This window comes from Mizuhopecten yessoensis, unplaced genomic scaffold, assembly GCF_002113885.1.
Source record: "Mizuhopecten yessoensis strain PY_sf001 unplaced genomic scaffold, ASM211388v2 scaffold716275, whole genome shotgun sequence".
Classification (NCBI taxonomy): domain Eukaryota; kingdom Metazoa; phylum Mollusca; class Bivalvia; order Pectinida; family Pectinidae; genus Mizuhopecten; species Mizuhopecten yessoensis.
The window spans coordinates 90,440-110,564 of NW_018480035.1; the positions used below are offsets into that span (position 1 = coordinate 90,440).

The following is a 20,125-nucleotide window of genomic DNA, read 5'->3' on the forward strand; positions in this document are numbered from 1 at the left end:
CCGGATTTAAGTTTTTACAAAAATAATGTTATGTTATTTTTATTCAATATAATAGTATCAACATGCTGTCCATTCAAAATCAAATTGAAATATAAGGACTTTAAAGAAAACGACTATACTCAGTTCTACTTTAATCAACACGTTTTTCTTTTTGTGAGACTATTCCTGTCTTTCTCATCTCCTCAAAGCAGTAAATGGAGCCGGGGGAGAAGGTTTTATCAGAAGTTCATTTATATCACACATGTGAAGCTTTGTCAACCAACATAAGAAATTCGGGTACATTTATAAATCACAGTTTACATATTTACACGACATTCAAAGCCTTACTGTTATTGTACTTTTCAGCACAGGGGCCAGATACAAGACCTCAGGGACCAGATCTCGATACTTTAACCTGTCTAATCTGACAGCCAGTGGGACCCAACAAATTGGTTGTATTAGAAAGGATATCAGAATATGCAGAATTTATTTGGTAGTATATCCATAAGAAATTGGATTATATAGTAGTGTCAGATTGGACAGTATGTCAGAATACTCAGGGGTCAGATTAGACAGTTTCACTTGTTTAAGCTAATACATATATATGCTAGTTATGAATAACTATCTATTTTATTCATTCATTAATATTTCAGTCACAAGATTTGAAATCAAATTCCCATCAAGTGACAGTGTTCAGACAAAAAACAATGCTGAACAAGAAGCGATCAATGTGGACACTACAGAACCTGCGGAGGACAGAACAGAAGCAGAACCCTGTCTGTCACGCCTGGAGGTCGATGAGGATGGCGACCTGATTCTACCTAGGTGTAGGAACAGTGAAGACAAGGCAGTGATTACCTTAGGTATTAGAAATACTGGTTAACTTAACCGTATTTATCCTGCAATAAGTTAACACATAATCTGTTACTAAAAGTAGGGGAATTGGCTTATTAGGACTCGCACAACTAAATCATTTACTATATGTTATTACCAAACATTTCAGCTAATAACTTTAATATTTGAAGGCCAAAACCAGTGACAACTATCTAGATTCATAAATACATACCTTGCAAAGGCTACAAATGACTTTTTTGGTAGGTTTAGTGGCATATTGGAGTGTCACAGCACCAAGAAGTTGACAACCGGAAGTTTACAAGCAAAACTGGTGACCCAAAACAGAAACGCCCCCAGACATTTTGCCCCTGTGCAAATCCGCACACACACATGGAAATATACCAAAAGTATACATTTATCAAAAGTGAAATACCTGAACATTTTATTTATCTGAATATCTGTCATCAGTTCCTTATATTAAACTCCTTCAGTGGCCCAGTAATTAGCCGGGACTTATTTTAGATAGGAACTACAAATGTATGAAACACTTGCTGATTGGCTGATTTAGTTGTGTGAGTCCGTTTTATTACAGGACAAAGAAAAAGCTTTTGTTGGCATTTCTTCCTAATAGCAATATATATATTAGTGGGCTTATTACCAAGCATGGACCTATTGCCGGATAAATAGGGTAGATTAATTACTAGATTTATCATATTAGGTAGTGATAAGGACAGCTAGTAGGATAAAAAAAAACCACCAACAGGTTTCTACTATTTCAATGGATCAGTGCCTCTAAACCAATATTTTACTTTCTCAAATATGGTAGGTCGTTTCATTATTGATTGCATATGGCCCATAGCCATCAATAACATATCTGCTATATTTTTTTTTATATTTAGATTAAAATGTATAGATGTGTGCATTATGCAATATGTTTAAACTAGCGGTAATCCAATCCTTAAGTAACCACTGATCCAGTTAGCAAGACACTTACTATCCTGTTGTCAAGGCCACACTAATGAAGCTGTCGACTCAACACTAATCCATGCAGTTATCCAATTATTAAATCACCCGTAATCCAGTCTTCTACTCGCAACTAATCCAGTTACCAATTCACCAACACATTCTGTTATTTATCAAGACACCATTAATCCAGTTATTCTCTCACTACTAATCCAGTTGTCAAGTCACCACTAATCCAGTTGTTAAGTCACCACTTCTTCTGATATCAAGACACCACTAATCCAGTTGTTAAGTCACTACTAATCCAGTTGTCAAGTCACCACTAATCCAGTTACCAATTCACCACTAATCCAGTTACCAATTCACCAACACATTCTGTTATTTATCAAGACATCATTAATCCAGTTATCAAGTTACAACTAATCCAGTTATTCTCTCACTACTAATCCAGTTGTTAAGTTACCACTTCTTCTGATATCAAGACACCACTAATCCAGTTACCAATTCACCAACACATTCTGTTATTTATCAAGACATCATTAATCCAGTTATCAAGTTACAACTAATCCAGTTATTCTCTCACTACTAATCCAGTTGTCAAGACACCTCTAATCCAGTTGTTAAGTCACCACTTCTTCTGATATCAAGTCACCACTACTCCAGTTGTCAAGTCACCACTAATCCAGTTATGTCACCACTTCTTCTGATATCAAGACACCACTAATCCAGTTGTTAAGTCACCACTTATCCAGTTGTTAAGTCACCACTAATCCAGTTAAGTCACCACTTCTTCTGATATCAAGACACCTCTAATCCAGTTGTCAAGTCACCACTAATCCAGTTACCAATTCACCAACACATTCTGTTATTTATCAAGTTACAACTAATCCAGTTATTCTCTCACTACTTATCCAGTTGTTAAGTTAACACTTCTTCTGATATCAAGTCACCACTAATCCAGTTACCAATTCACCAACACATTCTGTTATTTATCAAGACATCATTAATCCAGTTATCAAGTTACAACTAATCCATTTATTCTCTCACTACTAATCCAGTTGTTAAGTTAACACTTCTTCTGATATCAAGACACCACTAATCCAGTTACCAATTCACCACCATATTCTGTTATTTATCAAGACATCATTAATCCAGTTATCAAGTTACCTCTAATCCAGTTATTCTCTCACTACTAATCCACTTGTCAAGACACCACTAATCCAGTTGTTAAGTCCCCCCTTCTTCTGATATCAAGACACCACTAAGCCAGTTACCAATTCACCACCATATTCTGTTATTTATCAAGACATCATTAATCCAGTTATCAAGTTACCCCTAATCCAGTTATTCTCTCACTACTAATCCAGTTGTCAAGACACCACTAATCCAGTTGTTAAGTCACCACTTCTTCTGATATCCATACACCACTAATCCAGTTGTTAAGTCACCACTTCTTCTGATATCAATACACCACTAATCCAGTTGTTAAGTCACCACTTCTTATGATATCAAGTCACCACTAATCCAGTTGTCCCACCAACCAGCTAGTAATTGTGTTATTTAGGGGATAGTTTGGTCTTTCTCTATCTCACAATCCATCCCTCTTACAATCCTGCTGTCTGTAATAATCAAGCACTTTTGCCTGGATTGAAAGATAACTGGATCATTGAATGTATTCTGTCCAACATCACTTGAATACATACAAAATTTGTGATAGAATTTTCTAACACAAATATCACAAAATACAGCTGATTTATTACACATTTTACGCATTAACACAATTAAATTGACTTGAATCCACTTCTCACATAATTTAAATATTTATCACAAACTGAAATTTCTAAGCTCTGATACAGGTCATGTTGAATCATAAGTATAGCCTCAGTTTATTGTAACAGTTTATATTTCTCTGTTGCACACATTTTATTTTCATTGTAGAACACAGACTTGCTACAGAATTAAAGGATGTTGGTGAACAGGTATGGAGTTTTGCTATTTAACCCTTTCACCCATATGCAACTTTAGTAGACTCTCCCATGCACTGATCTGGATGAGTCTATTAATCTATTATGGTCTACAGTGGTGAAAGGGTTAAAATAAGCCTTACACTTTTTCTTAAAGAGTCAGAGAGTACATGATGAAATGATTTGCTTTTAGACTTATTGAAGGATACAGATTTAACAAAATACAATATAGATACAAACTATCAATTATTACTTTTATCTTCATGGTCACATTCATTTTAAAATGTTAGACTATTGCTGTTAAAAATGAGAAATTTTGTTGTAATGAATGGTTGTAAATCAGGTCAAAATTATGTGATTTTGATTCCGAACACTTAAATTATTAGTAATTGTAATCTACTTAACGATGTGTATATTTCTTTCAAAATATTTTTCTTTTAAATCTATTTCACAGTACTAAGCAGTCTGTATTTCTTTTATAGATATATATTGGTTATTGTGATATAAGATGATTTGGATGTTCAATGATACAATATTTGATTCATTCTGATGATTATGTTTTTCTAAAATAGTTTCCGATAAAATTTTCTACATCAGTTTCACAGTTCTGTGAAAATGTAGTGAAAACTTCTGCGACTTTCACGGTACATTTTCACCACATTTTAATGGAGTTCTGTACCCATTAGTGTCAGCGGCTAAATTTTACCAGTGTATACACAGGTGTGGACTGCAGCGCTGCTACTCTGTGATTACATCCTCCACCACAAGGCCGATTTCTCCGGGAGGACTGTCCTCGACCTCGGAGCAGGTACAGGACTGACAACGATAGTTGCTGCCATGACGGCTAAAACTGTTTACTGTACAGGTAACACAATTCCTTAATCAGTGGGCACTTAACTCATTCACCCCTGAAATTTCATGATGAACTATTCCAACCTTTGAGTTGGAAGAGTTCAAATGTGTCTTCAGGGGTGAATGAGTTAAATAGGCACGTAATTAGTACTTATCTAAGCACACCCAAATTTTAGCGCATTACCAAATTTTAACAGATTAGTGCATTCATAAATTGGCACGCCCTCAATACATGTATATGCTATAAAAACGATATGCATACATTTCAATAAGCAAAATCATATTTAAGCGCAATACTTAAAGCTCCAAAAGCAGTGAAATAAGATAACTGAAAAAGGTATGTTTAAATGAATTATTATTGAAACCTGTCTAATCTGACCATTACATTGTGTCCTTGGCAGTTGTCAGATTAGACAGGTTTCAATAATAATTCATTTAAACATACTGTCTAATCTGACAACCGCCAAGGACACAATGTAATGGTCAGATTAGACAGGATGTTGGCATACACAGGTATTATTTGAGGACGTTTTCATTAGAAATTTGATAACAGCAACATGTTGGATTAAAAAGGATGTCAAAATACTCAATAGTCAGATGAGACATGCTTCACTGTACTATGTTTATTCCATAGATCAAAGTTTTTTTATTGAAGGATGCAAACATTTTCCTTTTTTAATTTGCATTAATTGTTTGTGTTGGTTGTTGGATGATGCAACTAATATATATATATATAAACAATCTACACTGAAAAAATTAATTCAAAAAACGATTGTACAGTTTAAATTATGTATGCAGTCAGCCAATCACCATGTTGAACACAACGTATTGATCAGATTAGACAGGATGTCAGATTGCACAGATTGATGTTTTGAAATTTTACAGCCTCATATTGGGTTGGACAATATGTTGAAATACAAAACATCAGATTATACAAGTTTCTCTGTAGAATTTCATGTTTAATTTCTGATGAACATTAAGATAATAGGATTTTGTATATATTTCCCATGCAATTTAAGATCATTTTTAACCACAGACTTTAATTGCCTGTTACAGATGTGGGTGAAAGTGTGCTCAGTATGGCCCATCATAACATAGAGCTGAATGCCGACCTCACATCTAGCTGTAATGTCGTGGTCAGGGAGCTGGACTGGTGTCAGGACCGCCTTGTACCAGGTAGGACTGGTAGTAGAAGTTAGTAGAGTGAAACTTGTCTAATCTGACACCCTGTAGGACACAACATATTGATAAGATTAACCCCTCTAATCTGACACCCTGGATGGCACAACATATTGGTTAGATTTACTTGTCTAATCTGACATCCTGTAGGACACAACATATTGGTTAGATTTACTTGTCTAATCTGACATCCTGTAGGACACAACATATTGGTTAGATTTACTTGTCTAATCTGACCCCCTGTATGACACAACATATTGGTTAGATTTACTTGTCTAATCTGACCCCCTGTATGACACAACATATTGGTTAGATTTACTTGTCTAATCTGACATCCTGTATGACACAACAAATTGGTTAGATTTACTTGTCTCATCTGACATCCTGTATGACACAACATATTGGTTAGATTTACTTGTCTAATCTGACATCCTGTATGACACAACAAATTGGTTAGATTTACTTGTCTCATCTGACATCCTGTATGACACAACATATTGGTTAGATTTACTTGTCTAATCTGACATCCTGTATGACACAACAAATTGGTTAGATTTACTTGTCTCATCTGACATCCTGTATGACACAACATATTGGTTAGATTTACTTGTCTAATCTGACATCCTGTATGACACAACAAATTGGTTAGATTTACTTGTCTCATCTGACATCCTGTATGACACAACATATTGGTTAGATTTACTTGTCTAATCTGACATCCTGTATGACACAACATATTGGTTAGATTTACTTGTCTCATCTGACATCCTGTATGACACAACATATTGGTTAGATTTACTTGTCTAATCTGACATCCTGTATGACACAACAAATTGGTTAGATTTACTTGTCTCATCTGACATCCTGTATGACACAACATATTGGTTAGATTTACTTGTCTAATCTGACATCCTGTATGACACAACAAATTGGTTAGATTTACTTGTCTCATCTGACATCCTGTATGACACAACATATTGGTTAGATTTACTTGTCTAATCTGACATCCTGTATGACACAACATATTGGTTAGATTTACTTGTCTCATCTGACATCCTGTATGACACAACATATTGGTTAGATTTACTTGTCTAATCTGACATCCTGTATGACACAACATATTGGTTAGATTTACTTGTCTCATCTGACATCCTGTATGACACAACATATTGGTTAGATTTACTTGTCTAATCTGACATCCTGTATGACACAACATATTGGTTAGATTTACTTGTCTCATCTGACATCCTGTATGACACAACATATTGGTTAGATTTACTTGTCTAATCTGACATCCTGTATGACACAACAAATTGGTTAGATTTACTTGTCTAATCTGATATCCTGTATGACACAACATATTGGTTAGATTTACTCGTCTAATCTGACACCCTGTATGACACAACATATTAGTTAGATTTACTTGTCTAATCTGACCCCCTGTATGACACAACATATTGGTTAGATTTACTCGTCTAATCTGACCCCCTGTATGACACAACAAATTGGTTAGATTTACTCGTCTAATCTGACCCCCTGGATGGCACAACATACTGGTAAGATTTACTCGTCTAATCTGACCCCCTGGATGGCACAACATACTGGTTAGATTTACTCGTCTAATCTGACCCCCTGGATGGCACAACATACTGGTTAGATTTACTCGTCTAATCTGACCCCCTGGATGGCACAACATACTGGTTAGATTTACTCGTCTAATCTGACCCCCTGGATGGCACAACATACTGGTTAGATTTACTCGTCTAATCTGACCCCCTGGATGGCACAACATACTGGTTAGATTTACTCGTCTAATCTGACCCCCTGGATGGCACAACATACTGGTTAGATTTACTCGTCTAATCTGACCCCCTGGATGGCACAACATACTGGTTAGATTTACTCGTCTAATCTGACCCCCTGGATGGCACAACATACTGGTTAGATTTACTCGTCTAATCTGACCCCCTGGATGGCACAACATACTGGTTAGATTTACTCGTCTAATCTGACCCCCTGGATGGCACAACATACTGGTTAGATTTACTCGTCTAATCTGACCCCCTGGATGGCACAACATACTGGTTAGATTTACTCGTCTAATCTGACCCCCTGGATGGCACAACATATTGGTTAGATTTACTCGTCTAATCTGACCCCCTGTATGACACAATGTGTTGGTTGGATTTGCTTGTCTAATCTGACATCCTGTAGGACACAACATATTTGTTACATTAACCTGTCTAATCCGACACCCTGGGGGACATCTTATATTGGTCAGATTATACAGGATGTCTGAAAACACAGGTCATATTTGTTAGTAATCTGTATTAATAGGTTACAGCATTGATGTTGGATTGGACAGGATGTCAGAATACTCCGGGGTTGAATTGGACACATTTGACTTGTTTTATATTGTAAAGCTTGAATGGTTCATGTAGTTCTAATTTTTGATTTATTTGCAGTCAGTATATAATCAGTTTACACAATTTTGCAAAAGAATAATCCAGTGAACATGTTTGCCAATCCTGATAATGATTTTTGTTCACCCACAAGTTAGTTTTTTACATTGATCCATGAAATTGTGAAAGAAAAAAATGAAAAGGGGTTTGATAAAATCAGTAGTATGGATACTAAGAGAATATATAGGAGATACAAAAATTCTTCTGTAGGGTGCAGAATTTCTACATCACCCATACTGGCATAATGTTTGAATCTTTTTCTCTCACTGCTTACTTTGGACTTTGGAAAAATTGATATTGTGAATGCATGCAAAGATATACCACAAATTTCATATTGACTTGCAAATTAACACAATGTATTCTAAATTCAACTGCCATTTTCTTTCCAGGAAAAGAGAACTTTGGATTGAGTGAATCAGACATTGCGGATCTCCTGCTAGCCGATGTCATCATTGCTGCTGATGGTAATTAAAATATTTGTAACAAAATGCAACATTCGCCAATAGTAGTTGCATCTATGCATCAGATCCTCTCCTTTAGTAGTTACAGCCTAATATAATTACCTTTGTTTTTCGAAGTTTATTTCACCTGATGAAACTATTTTTCTCTAATGGTAGTTCTTAATCAATCACAGATTTCTCTACATACATATTTTGTGTGCATGTATATGTATCTGTGATACCAACGAAAGGGAGCGGTTAGAGTGGAAAAGGGGCAGGACTAGAGGAAGAAGGGTGGGACTAAAGGGGGAAAAGGGGCAGGACAAGAGGAAGAAGGGAGGGAGTAAAGGGGAAAAGAGGCAGGACTAGAGAAGAAGGGTGTGGTTAAAGGGGAAAAGGGGCAGGACAAGAGGAAGAAGGGGTGGGACTAAAGGGGAAAAGGGGCAGGACAAGAGGAAGAAAGGAGGGAGTAAAGGGGAAAAGAGGCAGGACTAGAGAAGAAGGGTGTGGCTAAAGGGGAAAAGGGGCAGGACAAGAGGAAGAAGGGGTGGGACTAAAGGGGAAAAGGGGCAGGACAAGAGGAAGAAGGGGTGGGACTAAAGGGGAAAAGGGGCAGGAGAAGAGGAAGAAGGGAGGGAGTAAAGGGGAAAAGAGGCAGGACTAGAGGAAGAAGGGAGGGACTATGGGGGAAAAAGGGCAGGACTAGAGGAAGAAGGGGTGGGACTAAAGGGGCAGGACTAGAGAAGAAGGGTGTGGCTAAAGGGGGAAAAGGGGCAGGACAAGAGGAAGAATGGAGGGAGTAAAGGGGAAAAGAGGCAGGAATAGAGGAAGAAGTGAGGGACTACAGGGAAAAAGGGCAGGACAAGAGGAAGAAGGGAGGGACTAAAGGGGGAAAAGGGGCAGGACTAGAGGAAGAGGTGGTGGGCTAAAGGGGAACAGGGCCTACTGATTAGTGTTACTTGTCATTCAGTGAACTATATTAAGTTACATTGTTGCAGTGACTTTTGTTTTATGTTTAGTGATCTATGATGATGACATGACTGATGCCCTGTTAAGGACGATACAACTTCTGATGTCACAAGGACCAGCAAAGACGATGTATATGGGACTAGAAAAAAGGTAGAGTTTCTCAGTGATGATCATCCTCAAAATCCAGAGGTTACACTCACTTACCTTCTCTGCACCCTTAGAGTATATCACGACAAAATCAAAGGCACGCAGTTAGGAATTTGATTTGTTTCATGTAAAAAAACTGACCAATCGCAAGGCTGATACCTGTCCTGTCCCGACTTCAAAGCTGGTCAATTTTACCTTTATGCCGCCACATGATTGTTTTTGATGTACATCAAATGATCACACTAGTCTACTTGTATTCACAAGGTGGTGTGCACAGAACCATTTATTTTATCATAACATATTACATGGGTGCAGTGAATATAAAAGAGTGCATGTGATCCCTGGAATTTCAAGGATGAGTGTGGATCAATATCAGGCAATTCTGACATTAAAATCTCAAATACCAAAAACTGTTTTATTCACATATAATAAACATGTTAAGGGGCTACCTTACATGCCATATGTTTTGTGTTAGAGTTATCTCCCTTGACATTACTATAATTATTTGAATTATCTAAGTGTTATCACTATGGGTAACTTTCAATGGTATCTGTTTGAGTTACATTTCAAACATTTCAGTATTGAAGAAAGAGCAGAAATCTTTTGTAAAGGAGATGCATGTAACAGAAGGTAGCATACATCCTTAAGGAACACCAGTCTTTTGTGATGTTGTCACTCCACAATTTTATTGAACTATTTTATGTTCTCTGATTTTTGACACAAATTTCTGTTTGTTCCGTTATACAAGACCAACCGACACTTTGCATTTGAATAACAATTAATTTGTGATGGTGCATTTGTAAGACAAACACAAAAAAAGGATTTTGTTTGGTTGGTGGTTTGTGCTTAATTTAACCCTTTCACCACTGTAGACCATAATGGACTCATCCAGATGAATATATGGTAGAGTCTACTAAAGTTACATAGGGGTGAAAGGGTTAACATCTGGATATCAGCTATGGTAATGTAAGTAATGCCAGGTTTTGGTGAGAAAAGTGAGAAAAACCATGACCTGCAGCAAGTAGCTTGCAACTGCCCCATGTAGGCCCCAAACCGTCGACCCGGTGTTGGAGGGCTAGTGATCTCACAAAAATGGGGAAATACTAGTACAATACTGTTATTATATATTATATTTTTATAGCTCTTTTCATATGAAGTTGAATAAAACCTTGATGTGATGCCCTTCATTTCATTTGTCACTTCACATAACACAAACATATTTCAAGGTGCCCTCTTCTTTCCTCCATTCTTCACAAGTTCTTTATACCTCTGCCAGGATGAGTTGCCAAACCCCAGTCCCTTTCGGTACTAAAATTTCACCAGAAAAATAGTGTAACGTTTTTTTACTGTACATTAAATACATATTTTGTACATGCAAAGTTTACCTGTTCATGTACATCTGTACTACTCCTGTATAACATACACCGTCTTTTCCTCTGTTCCCAGACTGGTGTTACACCTGTCTCTTCCTCTGTTCCCAGCCTGGTGTTATACCTGTCTCTGCCTCTGTTCCCAGACTAGTGTTACACCTGTCTCTGCCTCTGTTCCCAGACTGGAATTACACCTGTCTCTGCCTTTGTTCCCCGACTGGTGTTATACCCGTCTCTGCCTGTCACCAGACTGGTGTTACACCCGTCTCTTCCTCTGTCACCAGACTGGTGTTACACCTATCTCTGCCTCTGTCACCAGACTGGGGTTACACCTGTCTCTTCCTCTGTCACCAGACTGGGGTTACACCCGTCTCTTCCTCTGTCACCAGACTGGTGTTACACATGTCTCTTCCTCTGTTCCCAGACTGGTGTTACCCCCGTCTCTTCCTCTGTCCCCAGACTGGTGTTACACACCTGTCTCTGCCTCTGTTCCCAGCCTGGTGTTATACCTGTCTCTGCCTCTGTTCCCAGACTGGTGTTACACCCGTCTCTTCCTCTGTCCCCAGACTGGTGTTACACCTGCCTCTTCCTCTGTCACCAGACTGGTGTTACACATGTCTCTTCCTCTGTTCCCAGACTGGTGTTACTCCTGTCTCTTCCTCTGTTCCCAGGCTGGTGTTACACCTGTCTCTTCCTCTGTTCCCAGACTGGGGTTACACCTGTCTCTTCCTCTGTCACCAGACTGGTGTAATACCCGTCTCTTCCTCTGTCTCCAGACTGGTGTTACACCTGTCTCTTCCTCTGTCAACAGACTGGTGTTACACCTATCTCTGCCTCTGTCACCAGACTGGTGTTACACCTGTCTCTTCCTCTGTTCCCAGACTGGGGTTACACCTGTCTCTTCCTCTGTCACCAGACTGGTGTTATACCCGTCTCTTCCTCTGTCACCAGACTGGTGTTACACATGTCTCTTCCTCTGTCCCCAGACTGGTGTTACACACCTGTCTCTGCCTCTGCTCCCAGACTGGTGTTATACCTGTCTCTGCCTCTGTTCCCAGACTAGTGTTACACCTGTCTCTGCCTCTGTTCCCAGACTGGAATTACACCTGTCTCTGCCTTTGTTCCCCGACTGGGGTTATACCCGTCTCTGCCTGTCACCAGACTGGTGTTACACCTGTCTCTGCCTCTGTTCCCAGACTGGAATTACACCTGTCTCTGCCTTTGTTCCCCGACTGGGGTTATACCCGTCTCTGCCTGTCACCAGACTGGTGTTACACCCGTCTCTTCCTCTGTCACCAGACTGGTGTTACACCGGTCTCTTACTCTGTTCCCAGACTGGTGTTACACATGTCTCTTCCTCTGTCCCCAGTCTGGTGTTACACCCGTCTCTTCCTCTGTTCCCAGACTGGTTACACCTGTCTCTTCCTCTGTTCCCAGACTGGTTTTACACCTGTCTCTTCCTCTGTCACCAGACTGGTGTAATACCCGTCTCTTCCTCTGTCACCAGACGGGTGTTACACCTGTCTCTTCCTCTGTTCCCAGACTGGGGTTACACCTGTCTCTTCCTCTGTCACCAGACTGGGGTTACACCCGTCTCTTCCTCTGTCACCAGACTGGTGTTACACATGTCTCTTCCTCTGTCCCCAGACTGGTGTTACACCTGTCTCTTCCTCTGTTCCCAGACTGGTGTTACACACCTGTCTCTGCCTCTGTTCCCAGACTGGTGTTATACCTGTCTCTGCCTCTGTTCCCAGACTGGTGTTACACCTGTCTCTGCCTCTGTTCCCAGACTGGTATTCACCCTGGCCGACCTGGACATAGCCTGTCCAGCTTACACCCACTTCTTTGAGGGCCTGTTTAAGCTTCAGCAGAATGGCTGTGATGGGAGACAACTCCTGTACTCCCAAGTTGATGAAGACCTGCCCATGTACCTCAACTACAACAGGACCAAGGAACTGGTAATTCACAATATCCTTTAGGAGTACGCTTCAGATAAATATGCTGGAGAAGAATTTAGCCTCAGTGGCATTTAAGTTAAAGAGGGATTTACATATTTGGTGGATTTTATATTTTATTTTCTTGTTTTTCTCGTTTTTATGCATTTACTGAAAATTTGCTGAAAGGCATAGAAACAGTAGAACATTAGAAGCCAATCTCATGTCTCATTCAGGGGATTTTTTTATACCTTAAAAATGTTTACTTCATCTGTAGATTTTCTGGACAGTTCAGTTTTCTATAATACTGTAAAACAACTGAAACTCTTTTTCTCAAATAGTAAAATACTGCTAAAAAGTGTGCCCAATTTTTAAGAAACGATACAATTAGTATACGATGAATTAATTGAGTTATTGGTCTTTACAAATTCAGGGTTGCGACAAAATATTTTATATTATTTATGGTCTGGCAACAGTGTGCAGTATACAATAATACACTTCAAACAGTGTTTGATACCAAATTCATACAAATCCTCATTATTATGGCAATGGAAAATAATGTTACTATAGATTTAGATGAAACTAACTTATTAGGCGCATTTGATAATGAAATTTTTTCTTCAAGTGTTTTCAAGGAATTTACATAAAAGCTTGTTGAAAAATACTTATATCAATGTTTTGTCACTGAATTTGATAATAAACAAATACAACTTTATTTATTTCACAAAGAAAAAAAGAAACAATTTTTTCCAACTTACATATTAATTTGATTCCATGACACCGTTCTCTTGTAGGAAATTTGGAAATTTCAATCTGTCATACCAAACGAATGATCGTACCAACCCCTTGGTCTTATCCATTGGGAGAAAGATCAGGATCTAGAGGATATTGCCAAGATCTGAGTGACAGTCCAAACATAAGGATCAGGATCTAGAGGATATTGCCCAGATCTGAGTGACAGTCCAAACATAAAGATCAGGATCTAGATGATATTGCCAAGATCTGAGTGACACTCCAAACATCAAGATCAGGATCTATAGGATATTGCCAAGATCTGCGTGACGGTCCAAACATCAAGTTCAGGATCTAGAGGATATTGCCAAGATCTGAGTTACAGTCCAAACATCAAGATCAGGTTCTAGAAGATATTACCAAGATCTAAGTGACAGTTCAAACATCAAGATCAGGATCTAGAGTATATTGCCAAAATCTGAGTGACAGTCCAAACATCAAGATCAGGATCTAGAGGATATTGCCAAGATCTGCGTGACGGTCCAAACATCAAGATCAGGATCTAGAGGATATTGCCAAGATCTGAGTGACAGTCCAAACATCAAGATCAGGATCTAGAGGACATTGCCAAGAGCTGAGTGACAGTCCAAACATCAAGATCAGGATCTAGAAGATATTACCAAGATCTAAGTGACAGTTCAAACATCAAGATCAGGATCTAGAGGATATTGCCAAGATCTGCGTGACGTTCCAAACATCAAGATCAGGATCTAGAGGATATTGCCAAGGGCTGAGTGACAGTCCAAACATCAAGATCAGGATCTAGAGGATATTGCGAAGATCTAAGTGACAGTTCAAACAACAAGATCAGGATCTAGAGGATATTGCCAAGATCTGGGTGACAGTCCAAGCATCAAGATCAGGATCTAGAGGATATTGACAAGGGCTGAGTGACAGTCCAAACATCAAGGTCAGGATCTAGAGGATATTGCCAAGGCCTGAGTGACAGTCCAAACATCAAGATCAGGATCTAGAGGATATTGCCAAGATCTGAGTGACAGTCCAAGCATCAAGATCAGTATCTAGAGGATATTGCCAAGATCGGAGTGACAGTCTCTGCAAAATAGCAAACATTATCTGCTCTGATGAAGGAGGCAACAGGTGTCGAGAAATGAGTGCTGGAGTCATTGTCATCATCAGAGGTTTTCTGGTGCTGTTAACTTTTACCGGAAACACTACTGCTTGTTTGGAAATAACCTGCAGAGATCTAAAGTTTTGTTGTCCATAGATCTAGACCGTTTTCTATTTGCTGCAGCGTCTAGCATCCCTGTGATTTGCCTGTTTGTAGGAACAATGACTTATAGAGACACTGACCATCATTCTGTGGTCACACAGGGCATAACAGGAATAAGATCTGATGGAGATTAATCTAGAATACTAGACTGGGTTGTTCAATTGGCAAGACTGTCTGCCTAGAGTTCCGAGGTCCCAGATTGTAAATCTGTCTGGCCGATGTAGTTTTCCTTTCCGGTTACATTCGACATCCAACTAAGTATACCTAAGGTTGGTGGTCTAGGGTCATAGGTGTCTTCCGGGTCAAACACTTTGTTGACACATGAGAATGTTCCTTAGTAGTACAAATATTTATAATAAACAATAATTTGTAACCAAGCATCATCACAATAAACACATCTTACTTAGAAAGTGGTTCAGTGCACAATAGTTGGCTAGGTTAACAGCCAGTGTTAATTAAATGACAATATTGTCAACAGAGGATGGGGCCTAAGTGCCGCACATCTCACTGAAATTTCATAACTGGACTTCGCACTACGCCACCTCACTTAATGGATTACCATAATACATGTAATGGGCAATGGGTATTGTAAATCACTTCGTTTGCATGATCACTCTTTTGCAAACTGCAGTCTGTTTTATTTGTGAATGCTTGAATTCAAGATTGATTATTATTATTGATTGTGACAATCTACCGAAAAAAAATGTGTATATTTAAATACAGGAATGCATCTCCTTGTGTGAATCAATGCAAAAATAAAGTGATTGACAGAAGGCAAGACAAAAAAGATCTCAAAGGTCTGAAGTGTTGCAATAGAGGCACCAGATCAATGTTGGTATCGTCTGTGTCCCCACAACAAAACCTCTTATTCTGCTTGGAGGCCTCAATAGTAGTCGACTTATACAATCATGAAGTGGGGTACAGAAGTTCAATTCTTATTCGAATAATAAAACATGCATGCGTGAAATGCACAAACTATTAACCTTCAAAAGACTTGTATATTTGCACAAGAACAGACAAATTAAGTGTCTTTAAAATGTTTTTATTTTGTTGAATTGAGGAAACAAGCATACAAATTGGACTGAAATACAAACCACACAGGAACAATTACATCCAACTCATTATGTGATCATAACAATTACATCACCAACATGTACACAGCTTTGTCCAAAATGACAACATCATATTGTTCTAGTTTGGGTGGAACAATAACTTGATCACAAGCAAATTCTTATATATAAACATTTCCTTAGAGACATTTTTTGCCAGTTGCCATGACAATGTGTAGTATTGCGTTCATTTACTCTACGCCGACACTACCATACAATGAGTATAATGATCAATTTGTTGTTTTTTACTGAACATTAATTTTTCTTTTATAAAAAAAACGTGACTTTGGATGTGAAAGGAAATCTCGGGATACCATGATAAATGATGTTAATACATGTTCCCCTATATTTATAATATACACAATGTATAAAATATTGCAAGAAACTAGAGTTCATCATCATGAACAGGTTTATAACATACACCATACTTTTAAAAGAATTATCAAAACATATAAATGTATACCATTTACCATCTCACAAAATAAACATATTACACAGATTTGTATGACATCACAACTACAGTGGGTCACATGATACACTAATTTTGATGATGCAACGTCTCAACTGTCTGCCACGTGCACATGGATATTGATTGATGTGCCAACACAAACACACAATGTTCACAAACTGTTAACCACCAATTCCAAAAATAAAAGCTCAGTTGCTCCTTAACCTAAAAATTTAATCAAAGTATACACGATACCTACCGTATTACCTTGAACAAAGTCTTTCACCAACATGATATATACTTAGAAATCTTTGTGCGGTTGACTTTGCACCAAGTAATGAAGATATTATAACGACGACACCGACAGCTAATTCATATGAGGGACAGAATGCAGGTAAGCAGCTTGTTACAGCTATCCTTGTATTCCCACTTAAGGGTGAAAATGGTGCTTGGTGAATATCGATTTTACTTGCGAAGAGTGAATATATTCCACTGAGCAGCTCGACGATTTGTTTGGTCCCCTGCTATTGTTATGAACATGATTTAATGAACTTCTATGCAGCAAAAACGCATATGTTAGAATGTGAAGAGATGCATGGTGTTCATATCGGGAAAAATTTGATTCTTGTTGCTTGCCGGGGTTGCCGGTGGCAAGGCAGCACCACTGCTTGATCGTGTCCTGTAAATATGAGCACAATTACAGCACCTGCCGTTTGGCAAGAAGTTTTACCAGATTGGAGAGACGGGCAGAGTGGCACACAAGATGGTGACTAATGAATTGAATCTTCATCTACATTTAATAACTCTTCTACGCAGGTAAAAGACGTCAGCATTTGTACTGCCTCGCTTGAACATACCAGTTGCAAACACAAAACCAGCAACCAGCACGACTGGTAGGCCAGAATAAAGTTTGCCCTTGCCACAGGAAAAACAGGAATAACAACGAAACCGACTAATCCGACCCCGGAGTGTCCATATCGAGTTATGCACTGTACGAATTGAACAGAAATTGTTTGTGCTTCTGACACAAGTAGCTGTATTGATTTTGGAAACTAAAAACTAACAAGGCACAATTGATATCACAATGACAGCTCACCACAACACAGTAACAGACCGAGTCTAACCTACAAAACACCAGTAAGGCTTACAGTAACAGACCGAGTCTAACCTACAAAACACCAGTAAGGCTTACAGTAACAGACCAAGTCTAACCTAAAAAACACCAGTAAGGCTTATCATTTCTAAAGAGTACAGTCAAAAATCGTAATTTAGGTCATCGTAACACATTAAGTTGACAAAACGTACAAAAAAACTACTTCAGTTCAAGACGAGACTTGCCATCTGGATACATAGGGTATTCTAAACAACGAAAATTCACGAAAATTCACCGTCAAGATTTGTCCAAGAGTTTTTACTGGAACAGGAGATCGTATTCTTAATAATACGATCTTTATCCAAGAAATTGCATCTAGGTGTCGAACGACATTTCACCAACACAATCAAATTATCACCTTTGACAATTAGCGAGTGTTTCATCAGACACTGTGATCCTTTGTTAACGAACACATGCCTTCCCTTTAGAATCATTTACAAAGTGTATATTACCTTGATTTAAATAGGAAATGTAGGGGTGATCATTCAAATTAAGTCATAATCTGTGAATGACATGCTTTCTTTATCAGAATTTTTCACAAAGTCCAATAGTTAACATACTTAATTTTAGCTCTAAAGGAATTTTAATCAATAAAGCATAATAACATTTTAACAGATGAAGGTATTTATATATCAGCTTTTAATAATATGCAACAGAAAACATGAAACAGACACTCTAATTAGTGCAATTATATTTTGGTGCAACATCAAAGCACGTCGACATTGTATTTCCTCAATTATTTAAAGGGCTATATATAAGCCGGTAATACCTTCTAGCTGAGCATTCTAAAATACACACACCATGTACTATAATTTGGAGAGATACGGAATTCCAACATTCCTTGAACAGCATACTTGAAGATAAGAAGTTTTCAGACTGATGATTGAACCAACAACCCTCGGTTACGGTAGAATAAACCGACACATTCTATCAATAATGGTAACACCATTTTCCTGTAGAATACCACCATTTATTTAAACCGACTTGTTTTAATTTCTTTCGAAGGAATCTTAACGATACAGACGCTTGACAGATGAACTCATGATAAAATTCTAATTTTCAGCCAAATATACAACATACCGTGTAGGGGACATTTTTTAAAATAAAATATTGATGCACTTTCACTTCTTACACTCTTCTCTAGCGATGCAAGTGACACTACGAATTACTTCAGGGATCAAAACATTTACCTCACACAGCTACATCAAACACATCTTGAGCAGTGTCAGCTGTATGTTTGTAATGAGTAGAACATTGCAGCCACTTTTAGGAACCTGACTGATTATACAGCACCAATGATCAGCTTTGTGAGGTAGGATGTTACACTTATATTATCTCGTGTATAAAACTTTAATATATGTAGTGTCACAAAATATATTTTTTTGAACTGAATATCCTCTTTCTGGGAATGCTGTTACAACCAGACAAATTCAGACTACATTTACTGTACCTCATCCATAAGTTTTTTCCCCCGACTATTGATCAGGTTATAACAGGGTAGCTGTGTTGTTCCTCAGAATGATCTTGTTATCAAAACATGAGAATTTATACTGGATTCAAACACATTCCTATCAGATCAGTAACCGTGTATTAAAAATACTGTCAATTGGAATTCATTTTAAGCTCATGTTAAAACTTGGCACTAAGCCCTTTCATTATAGTTCTGGTGATATTTTCCCCGCACAGAGTACATTGACTCGCACTGGGTACTTGACTCGCACTGGGTAAATTGACTCGCACAGGGACAGACTCGCACTGGGTACTTTGATTCATACTGGCGATATTTTGAGTACACAGACACGCACTGGGTACATCGACTCGCACTGGGTACATTAAGCAATCAGAGGCATTATAGCTTATGTGGTTGAAATGTCCAGGGGAGACACCCATATTACTTGCCCTATCAAAACCATTGCCTTCTGATTTCCATTGTGGTCATTCTTTGGTACAGTTTGTGTACCATCTTCTGGGGCTATTCACAACACCCTAGTTATTGGGTGTAAAAATAACCTGTCCCCAAGGCATGCACACTGAAATTACACTCAACACTACTTGCACCCAGTAACGCCCTTGGTAGCCGATAAATTACTTCCTGTTGTCCATGGTTAAAATCCTTGGGCCTGTTCGTTTATGCGGAATAACCGGTTTGTCTGTTTGTAAATGTAACAAATTTCGAATATAAATGTTGGCGGACCTGCAATGTTTATGTAGGCCTTGCAAGGCGTTGTCAAGGCTCGCCTGAAAGCAGCATTAGATTACTAGGTCCGACCTTATTTAATAAACAAACAACTGTGGT

At 38.4% G+C, this 20,125-nt stretch overlaps 1 protein-coding gene and 1 long non-coding RNA gene across 2 annotated transcripts; one reads left to right on the forward strand and one right to left on the reverse strand.

Annotated features, from left to right (window-relative positions):
• The first annotated feature begins 194 nt into the window (after positions 1 to 194).
• Positions 195 to 14,137, forward strand: LOC110442527 (methyltransferase-like protein 22). Its single transcript, XM_021486173.1, has 9 exons — positions 195 to 276; positions 633 to 842; positions 3,715 to 3,755; positions 4,461 to 4,605; positions 5,649 to 5,768; positions 8,623 to 8,697; positions 9,693 to 9,792; positions 12,949 to 13,117; positions 13,888 to 14,137. Exons 1-9 carry the CDS (start codon positions 195 to 197, stop codon positions 13,924 to 13,926), a joined length of 981 nt encoding a protein of 326 aa, XP_021341848.1. The 3' UTR covers positions 13,927 to 14,137.
• Positions 14,138 to 16,145: 2,008 nt separating this feature from the next.
• LOC110442517 lies at positions 16,146 to 20,125 on the reverse strand. The gene is made up of 2 exons (XR_002462024.1): positions 17,845 to 20,125; positions 16,146 to 17,800 (listed from the first exon to the last, which is right to left on the reverse strand). It is a non-coding gene; the product is annotated as an uncharacterized LOC110442517 (long non-coding RNA).